General features: G+C 40.2%; 2 protein-coding genes across 3 annotated transcripts in view; one reads left to right on the forward strand and one right to left on the reverse strand.

Moving 5' to 3' along the window:
* ptpa (protein phosphatase 2 phosphatase activator) overlaps positions 1-10,553 on the reverse strand; it is a 12,236-nt gene extending 1,683 nt beyond the window's left edge. The window contains exons 1-9 of the mRNA XM_060862485.1: positions 10,479-10,553; positions 9,232-9,341; positions 8,921-9,007; positions 8,660-8,785; positions 7,933-8,050; positions 7,458-7,557; positions 6,724-6,848; positions 5,398-5,498; positions 751-858 (exon numbers count right to left, since the gene is read on the reverse strand). Of these exons, the coding sequence (XP_060718468.1) occupies positions 751-858; positions 5,398-5,498; positions 6,724-6,848; positions 7,458-7,557; positions 7,933-8,050; positions 8,660-8,785; positions 8,921-9,007; positions 9,232-9,341; positions 10,479-10,503 (900 nt within the window). The 5' untranslated portion in view covers positions 10,504-10,553. The remainder of the gene's footprint in view (positions 1-750; positions 859-5,397; positions 5,499-6,723; positions 6,849-7,457; positions 7,558-7,932; positions 8,051-8,659; positions 8,786-8,920; positions 9,008-9,231; positions 9,342-10,478) is intronic.
* Positions 10,554-11,038: 485 nt separating this feature from the next.
* On the forward strand, positions 11,039-21,209 carry crata (carnitine O-acetyltransferase a). Of its 2 annotated transcripts, none has more exons than XM_060862483.1 (14): positions 11,039-11,172; positions 11,789-12,067; positions 12,376-12,494; positions 12,998-13,051; positions 13,186-13,351; positions 13,685-13,859; positions 14,708-14,886; positions 15,091-15,191; positions 15,297-15,416; positions 16,220-16,342; positions 19,029-19,164; positions 19,461-19,523; positions 19,809-19,946; positions 20,255-21,209. In XM_060862483.1, the coding sequence occupies exons 1-14, from the start codon at positions 11,146-11,148 to the stop codon at positions 20,468-20,470; spliced, it is 1,896 nt and encodes a 631-aa protein (XP_060718466.1). In that variant the 5' UTR covers positions 11,039-11,145; the 3' UTR covers positions 20,471-21,209. The 2 variants fall into 2 exon arrangements, with proteins under 2 accessions (XP_060718466.1, XP_060718467.1); XM_060862484.1 differs by lacking the exon at positions 11,039-11,172 and adding an exon at positions 11,391-11,548.
* The last annotated feature ends 1,295 nt before the right edge of the window (positions 21,210-22,504 follow it).

Below are 22,504 nucleotides of genomic sequence, written 5' to 3' on the forward strand. Positions count from 1 at the left end.
AGTTCATGTACACACAAGACGTAAAGAAGTGAAAGAAAGATCGAGATCAGTTGATGACTACTATTTTGGAGCTTCGTTTAGATCTGTTACTAGATCTGTTTGAGTTCTTAGTCGATCATAGTGTCATGTTTTTACAGCTTTTTTTTTTTTTTATTGAAGTAGAAGTCTACATAAAGCACATTAAAGCAGCAGAAGAGAAAATGTGAGTGTGTGTGTGAGATGGGGGTTGGGAGGTTCGCAGACACACCGGCCCCTCAGCCCAGCACTCTGCTTAAGGGAGGGGAACAGCATGCTCTCTTAACACAGGATGTGGCTCTGGAGGTGGGGGTGGGGCCTTCTGGTTCTCACACACACTTACACACACACACACACATCTACACACACACTTAACCCTTACTAGTCAGGAACTAAAACTTAACTTTATGTGCCTTGTGCTGCTTTGGCTAAAGAATATTTCACTATATCTATGTTACAATAAAGGAAGACACAAATAAGAAAATGCAGAGCAGCTAGTGCTATTTTTTTCTCCACCCAGAATACAACTTCCTAGAAGTGATGCTGGGATTTCCCCAGGAAAGAGGAACTCAAGCCCAACTGCTGGTAAACATGCCACATAGACATCAGAGATCAGATTACGGGATACAACTTAGAACAGAAGCGTTGTCAATAACAGTGTGTGCTGGTGTATGTGCGGCTGCTTTTAAATGCTGGAAAATACTAAATAGAAAAAAAATACAAAAAGAGACCTACTTCAGCCTTGTACATTCGTATAAGGCCTTGGTTGACTTTGGACCAGGAGGGAACGGCACTGATGTTCCAAAGCTGGTTCGAGTGCTCAGCAAAGGGTCCCGTTTTCATCTAGTGGAAATAAAAAATAAATAAACAAAATGAAAAAAAAGGAGGAGAAAGATTAATTAAAATACACAAGAGTGCTCTGAACAAACTCCCCTGATTAAAAAAGCACTCTTTAATATTGTGGTGGACAGAAAAAGCATCTCAAAATGTCAGGTTTTGTTCCTCTCAACCGAAAAACTGGACTCTGGAACTCAGACTCGAGCAGACACACACTCTGAAACTGAACCGCTTAACACTGAACAAACATTGGTGTGGATAAATGAGTCCTTAAGAAAATTAAGCTTCTTTGTGAAATTTGTTAAGAATGTGAATTCTTTAAAAAAAAAAATTTAAATCTAAACACATGATGCATTACTGCTAATGTGCATTACATTCTTATTCATATTCTACTAGTTTCCTGAATCGTATTCGATTCCCTTTAGTGTGTTGTAGCTCAATCTTGTGTATCAGTTTCATTTAAATTACTTAGAACATAAATAAATAAATAAATAAAGTCGGCTGAAGATTTGCTGAAGTTTCAGTATTACATCGTTCTTTTATGTCCTGCTCTATTAAAGGGGATGGAGGGTGAATTTCCTGGGGATAATACAGCATCAGCAGAATTCCTATTGATGGTTTTTACGTATTAAAAAATATTTTCTTTTCTCACATTCACACACATGCATATTTCTCATTCTCACAGCTAAGAAGTTGCACAATCACACTGGCTGTTTCAAAAGCCTAAGAGGGAAAAAAGGAAAGGCAAAAATGCTGGCAAAAAAATATCAAAATAATCTCGCACACACACACACACACACACACACACACACACACTCAGAGTAAATATGACCTTCAGTCACCTTTATGACTCAGAAAAGTCTTCAGAGCCTTGACCAGAGAAAGAAGCAAAAGTAAGACAGAAGGAGTGTGTAATCATTACTGCTAATGAAAGCTCTGCTGTGTAAGTTTAGCACTTATAGCACTTTTCACTGACAAAAACAGAAACCGACTGAACTCCGACTTCCATTTTTTCCATCAAGCATTTTCTCATCGACTAAACGGACAACTCATAATGATGTTAGTATCAGCGGCTGTATGTAAACCTGAGTAACACCCTCATTGTTAAAGCCCCTTTCTGCTGCTTCTCCCACCCCCTGTGTTTAAAACACCATCTGTGTCAGTGACCGCTGGCTGCCCTGACGCCATCACCGGAGGGGGAGTCACCACTAGAAGCGCTCTTATTTATCTGCTGGTAAAAGATGTATAGAGGATTGTTAATTGGTCATTTTCACAGCTCAAACACTCAAGAAAAATATCCAATACTTTCCACTGTGATTGTTCATAGACTGGTCTCCCTGTCTGTCTCCCTGTCTGTCTCCCTGTCTGTCTCCCTGTCTGTCTCCCTGTCTGTCTCCCTGTCTGTCTCCCTGTCTGTCTCCCTGTCTGTCTCCCTGTCTGTCTCCCTGTCTGTCTCCCTGTCTGTCTCCCGGTCTGTCTCCCGGTCTGTCTCCCGGTCTGTCTCCCGGTCTGTCTCCCGGTCTGTCTCCCGGTCTGTCTCCCGGTCTGTCTCCCGGTCTGTCTCCCGGTCTGTCTCCCGGTCTGTCTCCCGGTCTGCCTCCCGGTCTGCCTCCCGGTCTGCCTCCCGGTCTGCCTCGCGCTCTCTCCCGGTCTGCCTCGCGCTCTCTCCCGGTCTGCCTCGCGCTCTCTCCCGGTCTGCCTCGCGCTCTCTCCCGGTCTGCCTCGCGCTCTCTCCCGGTCTGCCTCGCGCTCTCTCCCGGTCTGTCTCTCCCTCCCTCCCTCTCTCTCTCTCTCTCTCTCTCGTCTCTCTGTCCCTGTCTCTCTCTCCCTCCTTTGTGTTCACTCTTATGTTAATTTGTTCAGACGAAGCACTGAAACAAAGGCAAACGATCACTGTGGCTTCGAGCACACTAACTTTATTTCGTGCCGGCAACAATCGTTACGTTCACAGAAATAAATATGAATACAAAATATCTGCATGGTGTGACGTCACCAGAGAGCATGTTCAGCCTGAACCCTCTTTGATTCCCGTCGCACAAACACGAGTACAGCCATTGAAGACATGTGTCTTAACTGGTAGGAGTTTAAAAGATTATCCAAAAACACACACACACACAGGTTAATGTGACAGTGTACAGTGTTCCATCATATTTAGAGTGATCGTGGGTGTGGATTATGAGAAAGCACCAGGATCTAATAAACAGCCAGAATTCAAAAGCCTGAACTGCATAATAATTCAAGAGAGAATAATAATTTCATAATAATTTTATTGTTTGGAGCTGGACTTCGACTCGTAACACTACATTTTGTTTTACAGTTGATGTTTTTATTCTCTGAAACTGTTCTTCAGGTTAAATCATGAATATATAATCTGAGAACAAACTGTTTCTCTTTGTTTGGGCAATTGGATAATCGTGTGCTAGAGTTTCTGAGAAATTTAAAATGCTTGTGCAGAGGCTGAGAATTAACTGTACTGCGATGCTTTAGCTGGGTTTTTTGGTAGATCGTTGGCGAACATCACGAGGTCGTCACTGATTGGACACGGCATGTTCGCTACTACGAGCAAAAACGATAGCACGTCTCCCGGCTGTTATGGATTTAACCAATAAAAATGTCCGACTGAGTTCCTGCTGACGTTATTACGGTGAGGTGGAGTTTGTCCGGAATAATCTGACGTCTTTAATCGAGTTTTCAGAGTTCGGGAATAAAAGTAGCAGTGGATTGATTTAGGCTGAAATTTCCTCTTATGTAAGCGAGTCATGTGATGTTCTTTTTCGAGTTCCTTTTGATTTGTTTGATCTGTTGCTGTGTTCGTGGTTTTTTTGTAGTAAGAATATAACTGTGTGATGCTGGACTCCTAACCGTGGAAAGAAATACAAATAGAAATCAAACTGCTGGAACAATTGGTACTGGCCAAATAAGTAGTAATAGTGTGTGTGTGTGTGTGTGTGTCTCTATTAGTCCACAGTAAAAACTGGAGTGTTGTAATGATTGTAATTGGTAATTCGAGCAGTAACATGAGTATAAGCAGAGTTTCAGTATGAATAGTAATATTACTTGTAGCTATAGGCTTGTTGAAGAGGCCAGCAGTGGAGAAGGGCCGGTGTAGAGCTTCCGTGCCCTAAGGAAAGACGAGCTCATGAATGGGAGTGCTGTGTGGCTTTACAGAACACACACACACACACACACTTTCCCAGACTGCTCTGCGAAGCTTGCCTTTCCAGTGGGGCCCAGCAGTGCTGGAGGGAAAGTAGGGGGAGGAGGAGAGAGGGAGAGAGGGGTGGAGGGGGGGCTGGGGCTCAGGGACCCAGTGATTCACAACAGCATGTGGGGAAGGAAATGACTCATGTGAGCCGAGTGCTCCACACATAACCTCCCTGAGAGACAGAGAGAGACTCACTGTGTGCGTGCGTGTGTGTGTTAAACGAGCATGTTTGAGTAACGTGCGTGTCACGTGTGTGTCAGGGAGCTGTGCCAAGTTTCTCTGTCTCTTTAGACTACAGAGCATGACGTGCCCAAACATGTGCACATACAGAACAGAACACAGAAAGAGAGAGCTCGTATGTGTGTGAGTGTGTTTTATATACTGTGCTGAAAATTCAGTCTGGATTATACCACTCCCTACCCCCCCTCCACACCCACACACACACACACACACACCCTCCCTTTGCTCTCCTTTCTGCATTCTGGGAAGTTGAGTCATTCTGTAACCACAGCTGCAGCATCCTCTCCTCTCGTCACACACTTACTCCGAGTTAAACGAACACACGTGCGCCCAACACCATTAAAGGGAATAATTCCGCAGAAGAAAATCTAATTAAACAGTGTTTTCTTCACTCTAATGAGGTAGAATATCCAGGGCATCTTTCACTACAGCTACAAAATAATGGAAGTCTAACTCTCATTTATTTCTTTTTCTGGAAATGAAACCGCAACAAGCTCTAAGGTAATGCATGTAAGGACACGGACGTGACTTGCTGCAGTCCGTATATGTGAACACGATCTTGAGTGACCTCCAGAATCAGCTTTTACCTTTGGTGCAATTTGAGAGCATTTTAGAAATCAATGACAAAAAGCGAGATTGTCTGGATTCACAATACAATGGTAAGGTTGAAGGTAGATTTGGAGTAGATAATAAATGATGATCGTATATAGATCTCGTCGGAACCTTATAGTATGATTATAGATATAGATCATGGAACTTATTCAGTGGAAGAAACAGGCTACTGTTAAACTAAACTAAAGAGGCCTCGGATTATTTACATTTAGACCAAGTGGAAAAATCTGTCCAATTCCAAAAACACAGTCAGTTTAGACAAAGACAAGAAGCTGTAAATTGCTCTGAAACCAGTCAGTCAAATAGAGTTGCAAGTCGATTCAGTCATTGAGCTGAAGAAGTAAATATGTTACATCCTGGTCTGAAAACCAAATGCTGATAATTCCCTCTAAACTCTTTCCTTGTCTTCCTCCCTCTGTGGTCCTGGGTTATTATTTAGAACAGGCTCTTCTGAGGGACAAAACCTCACCTGAGACACATACACACACCTCATTGATGAATTTGATGCACTCAAGAAACATGTAGTCCTGATGGTGCTCGTTCACTGCCTTCTCCTCCACAAAATGCCGTGGCTCCAGAGTTTGATGATCTGCAGTGGAGACAGAACACACACTAGATGCAATTCCTCAGAGTCACCAGCAGATGGCTGTCTAACGCTTCTAAACATTTAGAACTGCTCATACAATCACAAAACATCCAAAGGTTTGCTAGTAAGATCCTAGGTCACATGACAATGCCAACAATGTGGACATAATATATCTGGATTGTATTCGTACTAAACACAGATACTGATCAGTACATACGGAATCAGCAGCAGCTACTGAATCAAAATTCTTTAGAACTAAAATCCGGTGTGGTTATGAGCACTCGTGGTCATATAAACCCAATCTCATGTACATTACATAAACGGTCCTAATGACTCGGGTCATTCCATCTTATAAGGTTCAGCTTTTAAACCCTCACTTTAAACCCTCACCTGGCGATGCCACCATGTGTTAGAAATATATCCATGTTCCAGTTGGGTATCTGAGCAAGGTATCGGACGTGACGTGTATGAAAACTATTGGAAGCTGCCGGGTGTCAAATAATAGCTCTCAATGCCAGAGGCTTATCACAGAGAAGGCAGGCAAATATTTTTATAGACGTCACCGTTCAAATACAGCTTAAGAAGCACGGAGGACTAACAAAGCTAACACCTAAACTAATAAACCACCATGGTGTGTGTGTGTGTGTAACTTGTTCTATAGGTACACACCAAATGGTGCGTTAAAATAGTACTTGTGAATTTTAACGCGCAATACACTCTTCCGTCAATGTCATAAGAACACTGTTGCTAGGCAACTGGGCAACACCGAAGCAGAGCACGAGCAAGCTAACGATTAGGACAAACGATTTGGCTAAGCACAGATAATGCTAAGGCTCAGCACCAATCAAGGACGACACAACGCTGTCAAGAACGTCTATGTTTTTCCTCAAACAAGCTAGTTTTCTTGTAAAGACACCACATGACTAACGGCACGGGGTTGATATCAACCTACTAATTATGTGATTTCATGTCCATTTTTACGATGTGAATTATGTTGCTAATAATTGTTGCTGTCTTTTTTTGCTGTCTTCTTGTCAAGACACTTAGGATGAAGTAGAAATACAGGTACAGAGACTGCTCAGTAAAATAGACACACTTATGTATTTTATTTATGTTTGCCTTCATTCATTACTTGTTTCTTACACCACGCCACGGCTGAACAAGGAGGTCACATGGGCCTCACCCAAAAGCAGCATCTAAAACAGTGGTGTGCGACAATGTAGGTTACCTATGAGCTGGGAACTGCCCCATATGAAGGGCAGAAACTGAAAGTCATCGAGCCCCCACACGCCCTGACTCCCTGCTGGCTCCATGCGGTATGTCTTCTGCAGCCTCCGCATCACGCGCAGATACCTGGACCAATCGCAGGCCGCAGAATGAAATGCAAACGAACACAACATGTTAGAGTTGACCTTCATGCCACCACAATGGCTGCGATTGTGAGCATTTACTGTATTAGCAGCATCATGTACCTTAGGGGCAGCTGCAGTTTAGATAAAACAGAGATTTTAGAAACACCATCCTGAAATATGTTTACGTTGAAATATTTGTGACTTGTGTAGTGTTCCTGGTGCTAATAGCACTCTACAAGCTGACTAGTGTGATGGTGCTGATGGTGGTATTGACATGAGAGCTGAAGCTTTGGGAGCTGATCTGTTTGAGTGTACAGATTAGGAGGAGTGAGAGCCGGACAGACGAAAGCACTAAAGTGCCGCTGCATCACTGTCACATGAAGCGAGATCTAAATCCAGCTGGTGCTAATATCAGCAGGAAGTCAGATGGCATTATGGGTTATGTAGGAAAGATTTAACCAATCTGAATATAAAGTGAAATCTAGCTCAAAGAAGTTAAACCTAAAATAATAATTTCATAGAAAAACAAATCTTGGATCTCATTAAAAGAAGCTCTTTATACATATTAATGTGTAAGTTGTTCGTTTTTTTGCTGGGTTTCGCTGCTAACCTGTCAAAGACTTTGAAAATGATGGCCAGCTGGTCCTCCACTCGCAGAGCTCCTACTTTGCAAAGGCAGCAGAGGAAAGCTGCAAAGGCAGCTTCATGGCCTGCAAACACACACACATCGTTTCAGCCTGCATACTATGTGCAGCCAAAATGTCACAAGAGCCTAAAGACACCTTGCAGTTGATTACAGCTACATTTTTACTTCCACAGTGCCCTCTAGTGGAAGTGCCTACAAAACATGTGGACGAAATACACTGAAGAATACACTGAAGACTCCCTGGTCAATAGTCATTCTTAAAACATTTACCACGGTTTCATAATGTCCAAATACACATGATTTTATTCACAGAGGCACAGAAACGGCTGTGAGCAAAGAATACAGGAAAGGAGTAACCGGTGACTGTGCTTGCTCAGGAGTATTTATCCAGCAGTATCTAGTATTTATCTAGCAGTATCTAGTATACTCACTCACTCACCTGTGCCATAATCAATCCTGGTAGAGTTGCCTACAGCTTCCTTCAGGTACACAGCGACCTCTGGAGCAGCAGCACCGAGTTCATCAGGAAGAACAGTAGACACCAGAGCCTCAGCTTCCTACGAACACACAAACATTACCGTATATCTGTACAATAAACATAAATCAGTCCCTCCAGGATTTTATAGACTGCTGTTCATGATGATTGTCGGAGCCAAAAAGGTGCAATTGTGCTGCGGCTTTTTCAAAATCTGCAGCATGCAGGGTTTTTTGTGTTTTACTTCTAGTTGAATTGGTGAAATTGCAAGCAGATAATTCTTCTTTAAAATTCCAACCAGTGAACACACATATGTAATGACTTTCTATGCTCACTGGACTCTTTTTCTATGATGTTTTTGACACACAGAAATGGAAGAAGGCTTCGGCTGAATGATTGTCGTCAATGTTATGATATTACAGATAGACTGACAGAGAAGCCATTGAACACTTTTCCACTAGAAACTGTCACATCACGGTGCAGTAACAAATCTGTGCTGTTTTCATACCAGAGCCATTTGGTATAAAGGCAAGTTGATGTGGGAAATGATGTCACCTATAAACACTAAGCTCTGACGTTCATGGCTCTGACTTTCGCTGATATTATCTGGTAATTGAAATTAAAAGAAATGAAATAAAATGAAAAGAAAAAAAAAAGGAAAAAATTGTCTCAGACACAGCATTGCATATACCTGCTCGAGTTTGGCGTACCAGGTTCGGTAAGCTTTATTGCCAAAGCGGGATGGCTGGTCAATTGGCGGCGTCTCATCTATCCAGCGATCCATAGTTTCCAACATGGACAGCAAATTTTCTACTGTCTGAAATGCCAAAATTGAGGAAAAAAGGAAAATGTATTAGAAAAAAAAAAGAACAAATTATATCTTGCAGAGAGGAGCACAAAAGCAAAGGGGAAAGGCAGAAGCAATAATTGTGACAGTCGCCTTTGGCTCTACCTCTGATACAGGATAATCACACGTGAGCTTCTTCCCCTTCACCGCCTCGTTTACCGTTAGGATGAATCCAATGTAATCTGCATACGCCTGCGCAGAAATAAAGTTCAGTTTCAATAAAAGTCTTTTAGCTACAAATCATGTACTGCTGATCGGCCTGGACGTGTCTGAGGTATGGTGTTTATTTCTAATGTTCTGAAGTGATGGAAAATTATAGCTGCTAGCTTAGTATTATTTAAACCCTTTCATTCTTCAGTCTTATATGAGCAAGTGCTTCATGGAAATGAGACTGAATCCAGTCTCTGTCACTACACCTGAGATCTTTTCCATTTGCCCATATCCGGCACCATGCTGATCTCCTTCCTCGGCACCATAAAGCTGAAGCTGGCAGGTAGGGGAAGACTGTCATCTTCAGGAGAGGCACCTGAGTGAGACAGCAGGAAAGCACAAGCTACAGCTAGAAAGCAAACTTTACACAAATTATGCATCACTAAGCAAACGCATTAATGTAATTTCCAAAGTAAATGTGTAATGTGTAAATGTCACTGCTGTTGCCATACAGATGTCACTGACAGCTTGACTCCAATTCAGGTTTGCTATATGATTATAAATTATTCTTTCTGCCTCTTGATGGTTATTAGTCCTAATCTCTAAGTTACTTCCGTTGCTTATTTCCTACACGATAGCTAGTTTGTTATACTTTAAAACGTTATGATAAACAGTTTTCATCCGAATGCTGCCATTTCTCAATGAAATTAAAATATATACACCTTGAATCGAGATTCATATGATTCGAATATTGTTACAAAATGCTGCTGAATAAACAAGTTATTTTTTTTTTTAATTTTATAATACATAAACGGCTTGGAAAGATATCCATATGATTATCCTTCAGGAACCATAAGTGTTTACGGACTCAAACAGTTACACTGATAAAATATCAACTGGTAATATAAGATATACTACATGCTAGATGCTAGGTTAGCATCTTCTTATTGAATCAGACAAAAAAAATGTCAAAAATAGCTATGCTAAATTTTATTTTGGTATTTACATTGCTGCCTACCGAGGTAAACAGAAAGATTCTTGCAATATCAATAACAATGTGGTTAACAAATGCAGCACTTTAAACTTCACTGTTAATAACGCGCTAAGCAGTGACAAACATTATTTTTTCCCACCCATTCTCGTAAAATCCCGCCTCCTGCGCTACTATAGTAAAATGTCCCTTCCTCTATTCCGATTGATTGATTTTCTAAGGTGCTCGTGGATTTGCCGAATAATTGCGGGTGTGAGCTTTAAAACCCAATCATAGCGGATGTCGCGGGATTCGTCAAAATACGGGTGGAGGAAAAAAAACAGCGCTAAGTATACAAATTAGCTTGCTAGTTAGCTACACACTCGATGAACTTGTATGAGGCGTAGTAGTTAAAACTCCAGCTTTAAAAGCAAAAAAATAACTGCTTGCAGTCTTAAATATGAAATCTCAGCTATAGAAATCTAAACACCACAATACTGAATGATGTTCATGAGGATGTAAGAGTTATTTCATTAAAATTACCTGCCTGCTTCTCGGTTTCCGCCATGTTTACTGAGGGCAGAATTTAACAACATGACTTTTCAACTTTAACCTCCATGTACAGCGTAATAAAAACGATCGACATGTGACATTTTTATTTATTTATTTATTTTCTTTTTCCCCTGACCTCATTTGTTTAACCTAATTTATCTTAACTTAAAGCAATTTGTGACGTTTTATATAATGTCAGAATATTAAAATCACCTGCATTTTTACAATATCATACTACCACAGGTTTAATATGATATAATTTTTAATTTAAGTTTTTTAAAACAGTTAAATAATAAATATTTATGTGCACTAGTTCATGGAATCCAGCTACGCTTTCGTCACAATTAACGTTAACGATTCTTTAGGAGTCGACTCAACAAATAAACCGACACCGTAGTCGGATTGTGTTTGTGCGTTATGTATTGTTTAGTCTTAACATGTTTTTACCCGCTTGCTTTTTAATTCTACGAAGAAAGACACAAAAAGTTGTGTTTGTGTTGTGCATCTAATGTGTTTCATACAGTCACAGGGGTGTAAATCTGACAGAGTCGACTCTCGGTTTCCTTAGGATTCAAAGAAACCGAATCTTTCGTTGTGTTTTCATAACACTGTATTTGTTTTTGGGGGGCGTTTCATTCAAATCACGTCTACTGTGAATATGATGGGAATTTTATCCAGGGCCATGGTAAGTAGTTTCAGCGTTAAATAGTAATCGGTTAAATAGTAATCGGATTTAAAATGTGGTTCTTCCGTTGAAATACGGAACTGTTAGCTGGGCTAATATTCGTTGCTCTGACTTTTTATACGCTGCTAGGGTACTGTAGCTTAGCATCTGTGCTAGCTAGCTTCCATAGGCCGGAGTAACGCGCTTTGGCTTATGTAATCTTGCTAACAAATAGACCTTTGGAACTGAGGTCTAAATTCGACTCATATCCAGTAGGAGTGACCGAGCATGTAGCTGGTTGTTTTAATCATTTCACAATAAAGTGATTAATAACTTGGCTGTAAACGAGCAGCTGTTTGGATCTGATCTCGGTTTTATGGGTACAGGTGATCGTCAGGTAAGAATTGCTGCAGCAATATTTGCTTTAATGGAAAAGTTTCTTCCTGTTGTGTCGTTTCATCGTGTCGTCGAATTCGTAATTAGAATCAGAATTCTAATCGGCATGTAGAAAATGGATTTCTGTAGTAAAACCGCTTTGCGACAGCGTCTGCTGAGCTTTTGAGCTTCTGTATTGCTGTATAATTCACTGTCTTGACTTTTGTGCCTTTGTTTGCATTGGTTATTTCCTCCCCCCCAGACCAAGGCTGGCATGGCGATGCCGTCCTGCCTGGTGAAGCCAGTAGCCTTGACTAAGATACCTGGACGCTATTTGGCTCATCAGGAGTCTCTCCCAAAGCTGCCAGTGCCTCCACTGAAGCAGACATGTGATCGTTACCTGGCCACTCTGGAGCCCATCGTGGAAGCCGAGGAGCTGAAACATACCCACAGGCTCCTGGAGGAGTTCCAGCAGCCTGGTGGTGTTGGAGAGAGACTGCAGAAGAGACTGGAGAGTAGGGCAAGCAAGCTGGAAAACTGGGTACGTTATTAACATTGTATAAAACACAGGTCTGGAAAAGTATAGGAACATGATTAAGATGTTTTGTTATCAAAGTAAGAAAAAAAAGACACTAACGCTATGATTTCAGCATTGGAAATAACAGCCTACAATAACAGCCTTCCATTTTATTTCCTCTGTCTCATCTGGCTCTGCCTTGTGATGTCCACTTCTAACATTTACTTGCTTATAAAGAATTTGCACACAATCTTCACTTTTCTGGAGCTGTTTTTAAAACCCACTGACTCAGTAAACAGTATTTTTGTTTATTCGTTTCTGTCATTCTCTAGCTCTCTGAATGGTGGTTACAGACAGCATATCTGAACTACCGGATGCCTGTGGTGGTCCACTCGAGTCCCGGAGTCGTCCTTCCACGTTTACAGTTTAGTGACCGCCAAGGTCAAATAAGGTCAGGTCATGGTATTGATACTCTTGTGTATAAATGGTAGGAAAACATGCTGAACGTAATATTAATCCATCGCTGAGATAATACCGTTGGTACATTTTTGAAGCAAAAATAAAAAAAATTCCACACGCTGTTCTAAACAGAGTGGTGAATGTAGATCTAAAACCCGTGTATAAATAATGATTTGTACACATCTCTTTAGGCTTGACTAAGATCAAGGTCTTTTACCAGTGTTTCCAAGACTAATAATAAACCTGGCAGGAGTGCAGTGTTGAACCTTGTACACACTAACTCTGAATAACTCCGATTGCTTAAAAGAGGGTTTGGAAGGGGCAACTTTTGAGTTCGGTGGTATATATTCACCTAGTGTAGGACAGAAAACATGCAGCAAATAAATGATCCTTCCATATTCTATGTATAGTTTTAATACATGTTAAATGAATAGTTTTGCTAGAATTGATTTCATTTTTTTTGCTTGAGCATCCTTTGCCATTTTTTTCTCGCAGATACACAGCGAAACTGATTTCAGGAGTTTTGGATTTCAAGACCATGATTGACAAGTGAGTAAGGTGTTTTTTTTTTTGTTTGTTTTTCTCCAACACTTGAAAGGCTGTTGTATTAAATCCAGTCAGGTGACTCCAGTGTTTTCTTAGTATGGACTGGTTTCTAACACAGAACACATTCTGTGTTTCAGTGAAACGTTACCGGTGGAGCATCTTCGTGGGATGCCGCTGTGTATGAATCAGTATTATCAGGTTCTGTCTTCTTGCCGTATACCCGGTATCAAAAGAGACTCGGTGGTGAATCATGCTTTGAGCAGGAGGCCTCCAACTCACATCACCGTGGTGCACAACTTCCAGGTGAGTTTCCAGAGGCAGATCCTTCCAAGAAACGCTCCAGTTTTTCAACCAACATAACCCTTTTGTATATATTATTTCTCATTTTTAATGGATATAAGAGTTTTGGAGTAAGTCCACTTTGTTAGAACTCATCACACCAGCTCATAATGTTTTATTAACTACATAGCATACACAATGCTAACAACTCATGTATCAAGAAACTATGATATGCAGTAGGATTTGGGCCAAAAATATTAACATCATATTTTCAGTTCAGATTTAGGTCACATTCATATGCAGTACTGACATACATGGCAATTCTCACGCACTCTTTCTCTCTCTCTCCTGCTGTAGTTCTTTGTGCTGGATGTGTACAACAGTGATGGCACACCTCTGACCGTGGATCAGCTCTATATTCAGCTGGAGAAAATCTGTAACTCTTCCCCTCAGGCTAACGAGGAGCCGATCGGCATCCTCACCTCTAATCACCGCGACAGCTGGGGCAAAGCCTACGGCAACCTCATTAAAGGTCAGAGAAGTGTGTGACCATGGGTCAGGTGGCCTACAGTAGGAGTATACAGTACTAATTATGTAATTATGTTAGTAATTATGTTACATACATAATTATGTAATTATGTATGTAACTCGGACAGTGTAAACGCTTTTTTTGTTGTTGTTTTGTACTGCCATTTCTCTACTGACTAGCGTCATGAACTCTGAACAGATACATTTTATGAGGGGAGAATAAACGCACACTTAGCTTCACCTGTTATCTTTAAACACTGTTTTCTCATAAATTTCTTTGAAATCTATAAAAGATATAAAAGCTCTTAAAGCTCTCACCTGGTGAAAAGCTTTCACGGCGTGACTCTTCCTACCATATACTGTATATACTGTGCATCTGATCATCACACTCATTCCAGTTTTAGTCCATTTGCTGTTAATAACCCACTGCAAGAGCGCCACGATTCTGAGAAGATGTTCCACGAGATGTTGGAGTGCCGCATGTGGATTTGTGATCATTCAGCTACAAGATCAGTAGTTAGATCAGTGTCTGATCTCACTACTGCTCTTGTAGCTGAATGATCACAAAATGGAAGAACTTGAGTGTCCTGCACTGAGCCCTGACCTCACACTCAAGATCTTCCACTCAATCCTTGGTAAACCATGTCTTCTTGGAGCTCGGTTTGTGCACAGGGACATTGTCAGACTGGAACAGAATACAAGGACATCCTATACAGATTTGTGCCTCCAGTAGTTTAGAACATATCCACATATGGGTGTAAAGGGCAGGTTGCTTAAATGCTTTTTTTTCTTTTTAAATGAATCGTATAACACCAATAGTTAGATATCACCTATCTGTTTTTTCTCTTCCAGACCAAACAAATAAGGAGTCAGTGCAGGCGATTCAGAGGAGCATCTTCACCGTGTGTCTGGACGCTCCAATGCCTCAGGCTTCGGATGAGATGTACCGCACTAGAGCAGCTGTGCAGATGCTGCATGGAGGAGGCAGCCGGTGGAACAGTGGAAACCGCTGGTTCGATAAAACACTTCAGGTTAGCCTAAACTAAATTTGGCTCTGTAACTTAACCTCATACAAGCACAAGCTTAATCTTATTCAGTCACTCACTATTTTAGATCAGTATTTATCCAGGGCAGGTGGAACTGACACGTGTCCTGGGAGGGTAAATTGATAAATAGTTCAAAGGTCATTTGAAACACCCTCCAGTAACCCAGTGTGGCTGTTTCGCCGTTTGTAGTTTGTCATAGGTGAAGATGGGACATGCGGTGTGATCTATGAACACGCCCCTGCCGAAGGTCCTCCAATCATAGCACTGATCGATCATGTGGTGGAGTACACGTAAGTAGCATTATAACAAAGCACTTTAATGCAGATCATTTTTAAAAGCTCGTGCCAGGTTTCCCATTGTCAGCTCTAAGTGTTTCATTTGATCCTGTCCATTAGGATGAAGCAAGAAATGATTCGTACCCCCATGGTTCCTCTACCCATGCCTCGGAAACTGCACTTCAACTTCACACCAGAAGTTAAAAGTGATATTGAGGAGGCCAAGCAGAACATGAACATGTGAGGATCTCTAGATCTGTGTTCTTTTGATTCGGTTTGAAATTCATGGCCTGTTGCAAAGTCTAGAATTATTTTTTTTTTTACATTTGTGGGTGGCTAGATATTTGGTTAAACTTTAATCTCATACAAAATTTAATTAAGCTAAGGTTCCTGGATTTGAATACTGACGTCACAGTTTGGATATTTACCTTATGTCGGCACGATGCTGGTGAAAAACTCTAATGTTGGTAGTTAGATTTGAAGCTTGTGGGATATAAGAGAGATTACGACAACGACAACAATAATAATATAATTCACATGCAAAACCTTTTGGTGCAACTGAACAAAGAGTGGACAACATCATGGTCCTGGGCTTTGGAGATGTCCAGTTTACACCAGAAGCAATTAATGCGTTGTACATCCTGTCTGCTTCACAGAGCTTTTCCTTTACTCTGGGCCTCTCATGGGGTATTAACTTCTGCTTTTAATTATTCATTTAGTAAATATGACTGGAAATATCTGCACTGACTATCAATTCATAGACAGATTCATAGACAGATAATTGAGCATCCACTGATACAGGGGCAGGAGTTGTATAGACCTGCATTCACATTAACATACGTGCAGTTACAGTAGTCAGGGATTTTATTTTCTCATTGTCTTTTCTGCATCTTTTTGTTTCTGATACATATCACACACTACAGTCTTCAATCTGAAGGGGATTAAAATGCTCAGGAAGTACACACGGTGTTAAACCTATCTGCACTTCTGCATGCCCAATTTAAAGCACCCGGTTCATGTCATTATTATTTTCTTTTCCACAGATTAGCTCATGACTTGGATATGAGGGTCATTGTGTTCTGCCACTTTGGTAAAAATGTTCCAAAGTCTTATCAGATGAGTCCTGATGCATTTATTCAGGTGGCTCTACAGCTGGCTTATTACAGGTAAGGCTCAGCAAATAAACTCCTTCAGCTCATGCAGTACAAAAGAACGCTGTCTGTTTTAGAAGCTAAAGTATTCCATTTTTTCAATTTGTCTAAGCCAATGATTGCTTTGTTTATGTTAAGTATATACAGCGGGTAAAATAAGTATTGAACACGTCACCATTTTTCTCAGTAAATTTATTTCTAAAGGTGCTATTGACATAAAATTCACCAGATGTTGGTAACAACCCATTCAATCAACACATGCAAAGAAATCAAACCATAGATGTCCGTAAATTAAGTTATGTTTAATAATGTTAAATGACACAGGGAAAAAGTATTGAACACGCTTACTGAAACATATTTAATACTTTGTACAAAAGCCTTTGTTGGTAATGACAGCTTCAAGACACCTCCTGTATGGAGAAACGAGTTGCGTGCATTGCTGAGGTGTGATTTTGGCCCATTCTTCCACACAAACAGTCTTCAAATCTTCAAATATTGAAGGTTCTGTGGGCCTCTTCTATGAACTCTGATCTTTAGTTCTTTCCATAGATTTTCAATTGGATTCAAGTCAGGTGATTGGCTGGGCCATTCTAGCAGCTTTATTTTCCTTCTCTGAAACCAATTGAGAGTTTCCTTGGCTGTGTGTTTGGGATCATTGTCTTGCTGAAATGTCCACCCTCGTTTCATCATCATCATCCTGGTAGATGGCAGCAGATTTTTATCAAGAATGTCTCTGTCCATTTTCCCATTCATCCTTCCTTCAATTATATGAAGTTTGCCAGTACCGTATGCTGAAAAACAGCCCCACACCATGATGTTCCCACCTCCAAACTTTACTGTTGGTATGGTGTTTTTAGGGTGATGTGCAGTGCCATTTCTCCTCCAAACATGGTGTGTATTATGGTATCCAAAGAGTTCAATTTTGGTCTCATCTGACCAGACTATATTCTCCCAGTATCTCACAGGCTTGTCCAAATGTTGTGCAGCAAACTTTAAATGAGCTTCAGCATGTCTTTTCTTCAGCAGTGGAGTCTTGCGTGGTGAGCGTGCATACAAGCCATGGCGGTTGAGTGCATTACTTATTGTTTTCTTTGAAACAACTGTACCTGCTGATTCCAGATCTTTCTGAAGCTGTCCACAAGTGACTTGGCTCTTGGACAACACTTCTGATAATTCTTTTCACTCCTCTGTCAGAAATCTTGCGAGGAGCACCTGGTCGTGGCCTGTTTATGGTGAAATGATGTTCTTTCCATTTACGGATTATGGCCCCAACAGTGCTTACTGGAACATTCAGAAGTTTTGAAATCCTTCTGTAACCAATGCCATGAGAATGTTTTGCAACAATAAGGTTGCGAAGGTCTTGAGAGAGTTCTTTGCTTTTACCCATCATGAGATGTTTCTTGTGTTATACCTTGGTAATGAGACCTTTTTATAGGCCATCAGTTTGGACAGAACCAGCTGATATTAATTTGCATTGACAAGGGGCAGGATTGCTTTCTAATTACTGATTGTTTTGGCTTTCCATGCCTTTTTGCACCTCCCTTTCTTCATGTGTTCAATATTTTTTCCCTGTGTCATTTAACATTATTAAACATAACTTAATTTACGGACATCTATGGTTTGATTTCTTTGCATGTGTTGATTGAATGTTTTGTTACCAACATCTGGTGAAAATTTCATGACAATAGCACCTTTAGAAATAAATTTACTGAGAAAAATGGTGACGTGTTCAATACTTATTTTACCTATAATACTTGTAATGCAGGGGATGTGGTGGCCTAGTGGTTAACATGTTGGTCTACCAAGGTTGTGAGTTTGAATCCCAGGTCCACTAAGCCACCAGCACTGGGCCCCTGAGCAAGGCCCTTAACCCTCATTTGCTCAGTTGAATAAAATGAGATAAAAACTGTGTAAATGGATAAATGGAACAATACATGTATACATCTATATACATTATATATCAATCAGCCATAACATTGAAACCACTGGCATGCGACACAAACAACACTGATTATTTCACTCAACAGTGTCCAGTGTCACTGTTATCAAATAGTAATGATATCAGTGAACATTCAGTTCTCAAAGTTGATGTTTTGGCAGCAGGAAAAACGGAAGACCTGGCTTTGATAGAAAGATGTCAGAGCACACACAGTGTGAGGCAGATTAGTCAGGGTGTTCAGTGCCGTGACTGCGGTCTATCATTGAATACACCTACAGTCAGAATCAGAACTGAACCATGGAGCAATGGAAGAAGGTGCCTGGGCTGATGGATGACATTTACTTTTACATCATCCGTCATTTATACCTGGGGAAAAGATGACACCAGGATGCACTATATGAATAAAGATAATCAGCAGAGGTGATGTGTGTGATGCTCCAGGCAATGTTCTGCTGTGAAACTCTGGTCTTGGCATTCATGTGTATGTTAGTTTTAGCAGCAACGGGGCACCTACACAATATTAGGCAGGTGGTTTTAATGCCATGGCTGCTTGGGGTATACATGGATAAATTGATATTTGAGGTACATTAGGTTTAAAGTATGTACATTAGTTTAAAGTGTCATTTAAATGTCTTTTTGTTCTCTGAAAGTTGACACACTAAATTTGATTGCCTTGTATAAAATAATAATAAAGCCAACTCTTACCTTAACATGAAAAGTTCACAATCTGCCATTCCGACATTGTTTTGTTTGTGTGTTAAGGCTGTATAAGCATTGCTGTGCCACGTACGAGAGTGCTTCTCTGCGCATGTTCAAACTGGGCCGAACAGACACCATTCGATCAGCATCCATCGACTCTGCCACCTTTGTTCGATCCATGGACGACCCTGACAAGCAGGTTGGTCTATCCATCACATCTTATCACTTCACATTGAAAACTCCTCATTTTTTTCTTCAACATCAGGCTTTTCAAATAGCAAAAATGGCTGCCATTTGTGCATGATGATTTAAATACATAACAGAAGCTATAGCTGCCTATGAACGTATACTGTTTCTAAATATAAATATGATTTAAAATGAGCTTAAATTCAGAAGTAGCACAGCAGCACTAGGTGGGATTTTTGTAAAGATTTAGATTATTAATAAATAAGTTTAGATTTCCTCTTGAGATGACAGTGTTGTTTTCTTAAACAGAACCCAGAGAGGGTGACTCTGCTGGAAAAGGCAGTGAAGGCCCACAGCGCGTACACAGACATGGTGAGTGAGAAAAAAAGTCCTCGGTTTTTGAGAGTGTAGCCCCAACTTGTGTACAGAATATCAGTGTGTGTATAGTCACAACATGGGAAGCTAGAGGGCTGATTAAGACACACCCAATTACATATTTTTTTTAAATATTTTATTTAAAAGTAATATGTAATTTATTAAAGAATCTTGTCAAAATGTCCTAAAACTCCTGCATAGATCTTAAGTTTAAGAAACACATTTCAATATACTTGCTTTTAACACTATTGAACATCAGTGTGTTTGTGTATATTTGAGTAGGCGGTTCGTGGGCAAGCCATTGACAGGCATTTGCTTGGCCTGAAGCTGCAGGCTGTTGAAGACTTGCCAACCCTGCCAGAAATCTTCATGGACACGTCTTTTGCCAAAGCACACCATTTCAGACTTTCCACCAGCCAGGTACAAACTTCGTCTTTTAGTTTGGTGTATTAGATTCAACGTGTAACTTCAGTCCGATCTCTGAATAATTGAGCAAACCCTGTAGGGATGTGGAAGCTCAGTGGTTGAGGTGTTGGACTACTGATCGGAAGGTACCAAGCTGCCATTGCTGGGCCCCTTAGCAAGGCCCCGAACCCTCAATTGCTTATTTGTATACATTGAAATAAAAAAATGTAAGTCACTCTGGATAAGGGTGCATTACTTTTGTACACATTCTCTGACTTCTCTCTCCTTTAAATTGTCTTCTTGTCTTCTTATTCTCCATCCAGGTTCCAGCTAAAACCGACTGTGTGATGTGTTTTGGCCCAGTGGTACCTGATGGCTACGGCTTCTGCTACAACCCCATGGAGAAACACATTAACTTTGCAGTCTCCGCATTTAACAGCTGTGCAGAAACCAGTGCCACGCGACTGGCCAACGCTCTGGAGGAAGCTCTGCTGGACATGAAAAGCCTGCTGGATCAGACACGCAAATCCAAACTGTGAGGACAGCAAATCTCACTCCTGACTCTGTGGCTATTACCCTGAAGTCCATGAGAGGACATCAGGTTCAAGATGAACACGAGGAAGATTGTTTAATGGAGTGTCAGTGTGTCAGTCGCTTTGCACAAAGAGCCAATGTTTGAAAAGAGAACATTTTCTATATTGTTTTACAGAACTGTAGACTGAAGTAGGTATTTGAAATGGCAATTGACTGGTTATTATTTCAGCACTAAGTAAAAGTTGCCTAAAGAATTACTCCTTTTCATCCTCCATGCAGTAGAAATGATGGCTCTTAAAAATTGCATTTAATGTTATATTGATCTTAAATTATGAAAACAGAATAAGTAATAAATCAGTTTACCGGGACTTTTTATGTGATAAATTGCCATTATGCTGCTTTGTGTGTGTGTGTGTGTGTGTGTGTGTGTGTGTGTGTGTGTGTGTGAGATATAAAATTTAATTTGAGTCATAATATTATGATACACTTTAAATACTGGGCAGAAATACTAGGTTGTCACAGTGCTCTGTGATTTGTACAGGACTGTACTGTAAATTATTTAACATACTTATAATGAGTAGTACCATGTACTGCATTTTCAGACTGTAACCTTTACAGCACTGCATGGACACCTTTTTTTATTTTTACTATTCATTAATGTGCCTTTTAACTACTACAAGTAAGGAAATAATTTCTTCTGAATGTTCATTCATATGTTGAACAATAAATGAGATGATTGTAAAAGTCAGTGTCTTGTAGTAATTGGCTCTTGGTTATACAATGATACGATAACAGTAACAGTAATTTGAGTTACAATACAATATGCTTTTCATGCATAGCTTATGTGTTATAATACCGATTGACCCAGTTGAGCAGTAGCCAGTGCCTATTTTTTCTTTCATAATCTTAGTCTTTCATAAGGCACTTATTGGTTTGCTGATTGTGATACTGCCTTCCACCAGTAATGACATGATCCACATCCACTTTCTATAACAGTGCAACTACATTCAGGTTGCCTGGCCTGTGGTTACATTATTCAGTAAAAAAGAAAGGAAGGAAGAAAGAAAGTCCATGTTTCATGGGAAAATGACCCATATTGACTGCTGCTCTTTGTTGGAACTCACTGTATAAATGTACATACACCCACTGGTCTAACTTTTATCTTCATTCACAGACCTTTATGTGGTAGATTTACTGTATTATATTAGTCATTTTGATTACAAGTAACGAATACAGTTTAATACATTTAAACGAATACAGTATAACATTCAAATGTTTAAATAGTAAACAAACCTGCATCTTGACTTAGTATTTAGCATCTTAGCATCCATATGTCCATTTTGTCCATTTTGTTTTCAGTGCCAAAAAAGTCCAAAGTGTCTCTATGTGATCTACAAATCAGATAGCTTGCAATGATATCTTTTTAAAAGATATCTACCAATCAAATTTAAAGAACTTGATTGAGGATGTGATGGACAAGCTTACGTAGAACTACCTTAGCTTTGTGTATCAACAGATACCTGTCAGGAAGATTGTAAACATTCTCCATCAAAGGTTTCTGACACATTGCTGACACCTTTATCCAGAGTGACTTACATTTTTAATTCACTTTATACAACTGAGTGGTTAAGGGCCTTGTACAGGGTGGACCTGGGATTTGAACTCATGACCTTTCATTCAGTAGCCCAACACATTAACCATTAGGACACCACATCCCCACGATTGTAAGCAGGATATAATGACACATGGAGGAATAATCGTTTTGAAAATAAGCAAGAAGGTTGTCATTATTATTATTATTATTATTATTATTATTATTATTATTATTATTATTACTTTTTTAAATGAAAACCTATTTTGTCTGTGGGTGTGTCAACATGGCCAAGTGTTGATCCCTCAAACGGAATGGCAATTAAAAAGAACATGCAGTTTTCCACTTAAAATACCTAATTAAAAGAAGAAAATAAAAACCTTCATAGACGACTTTCCTAATTGATAATTGTTTACCTGCGCGTGATGGCGTGACGTCACCGAACACC

The sequence above is a fragment of the Tachysurus vachellii genome, chromosome 26 (assembly GCF_030014155.1).
Source record: "Tachysurus vachellii isolate PV-2020 chromosome 26, HZAU_Pvac_v1, whole genome shotgun sequence".
Taxonomy (NCBI): Eukaryota; Metazoa; Chordata; class Actinopteri; order Siluriformes; family Bagridae; genus Tachysurus; species Tachysurus vachellii.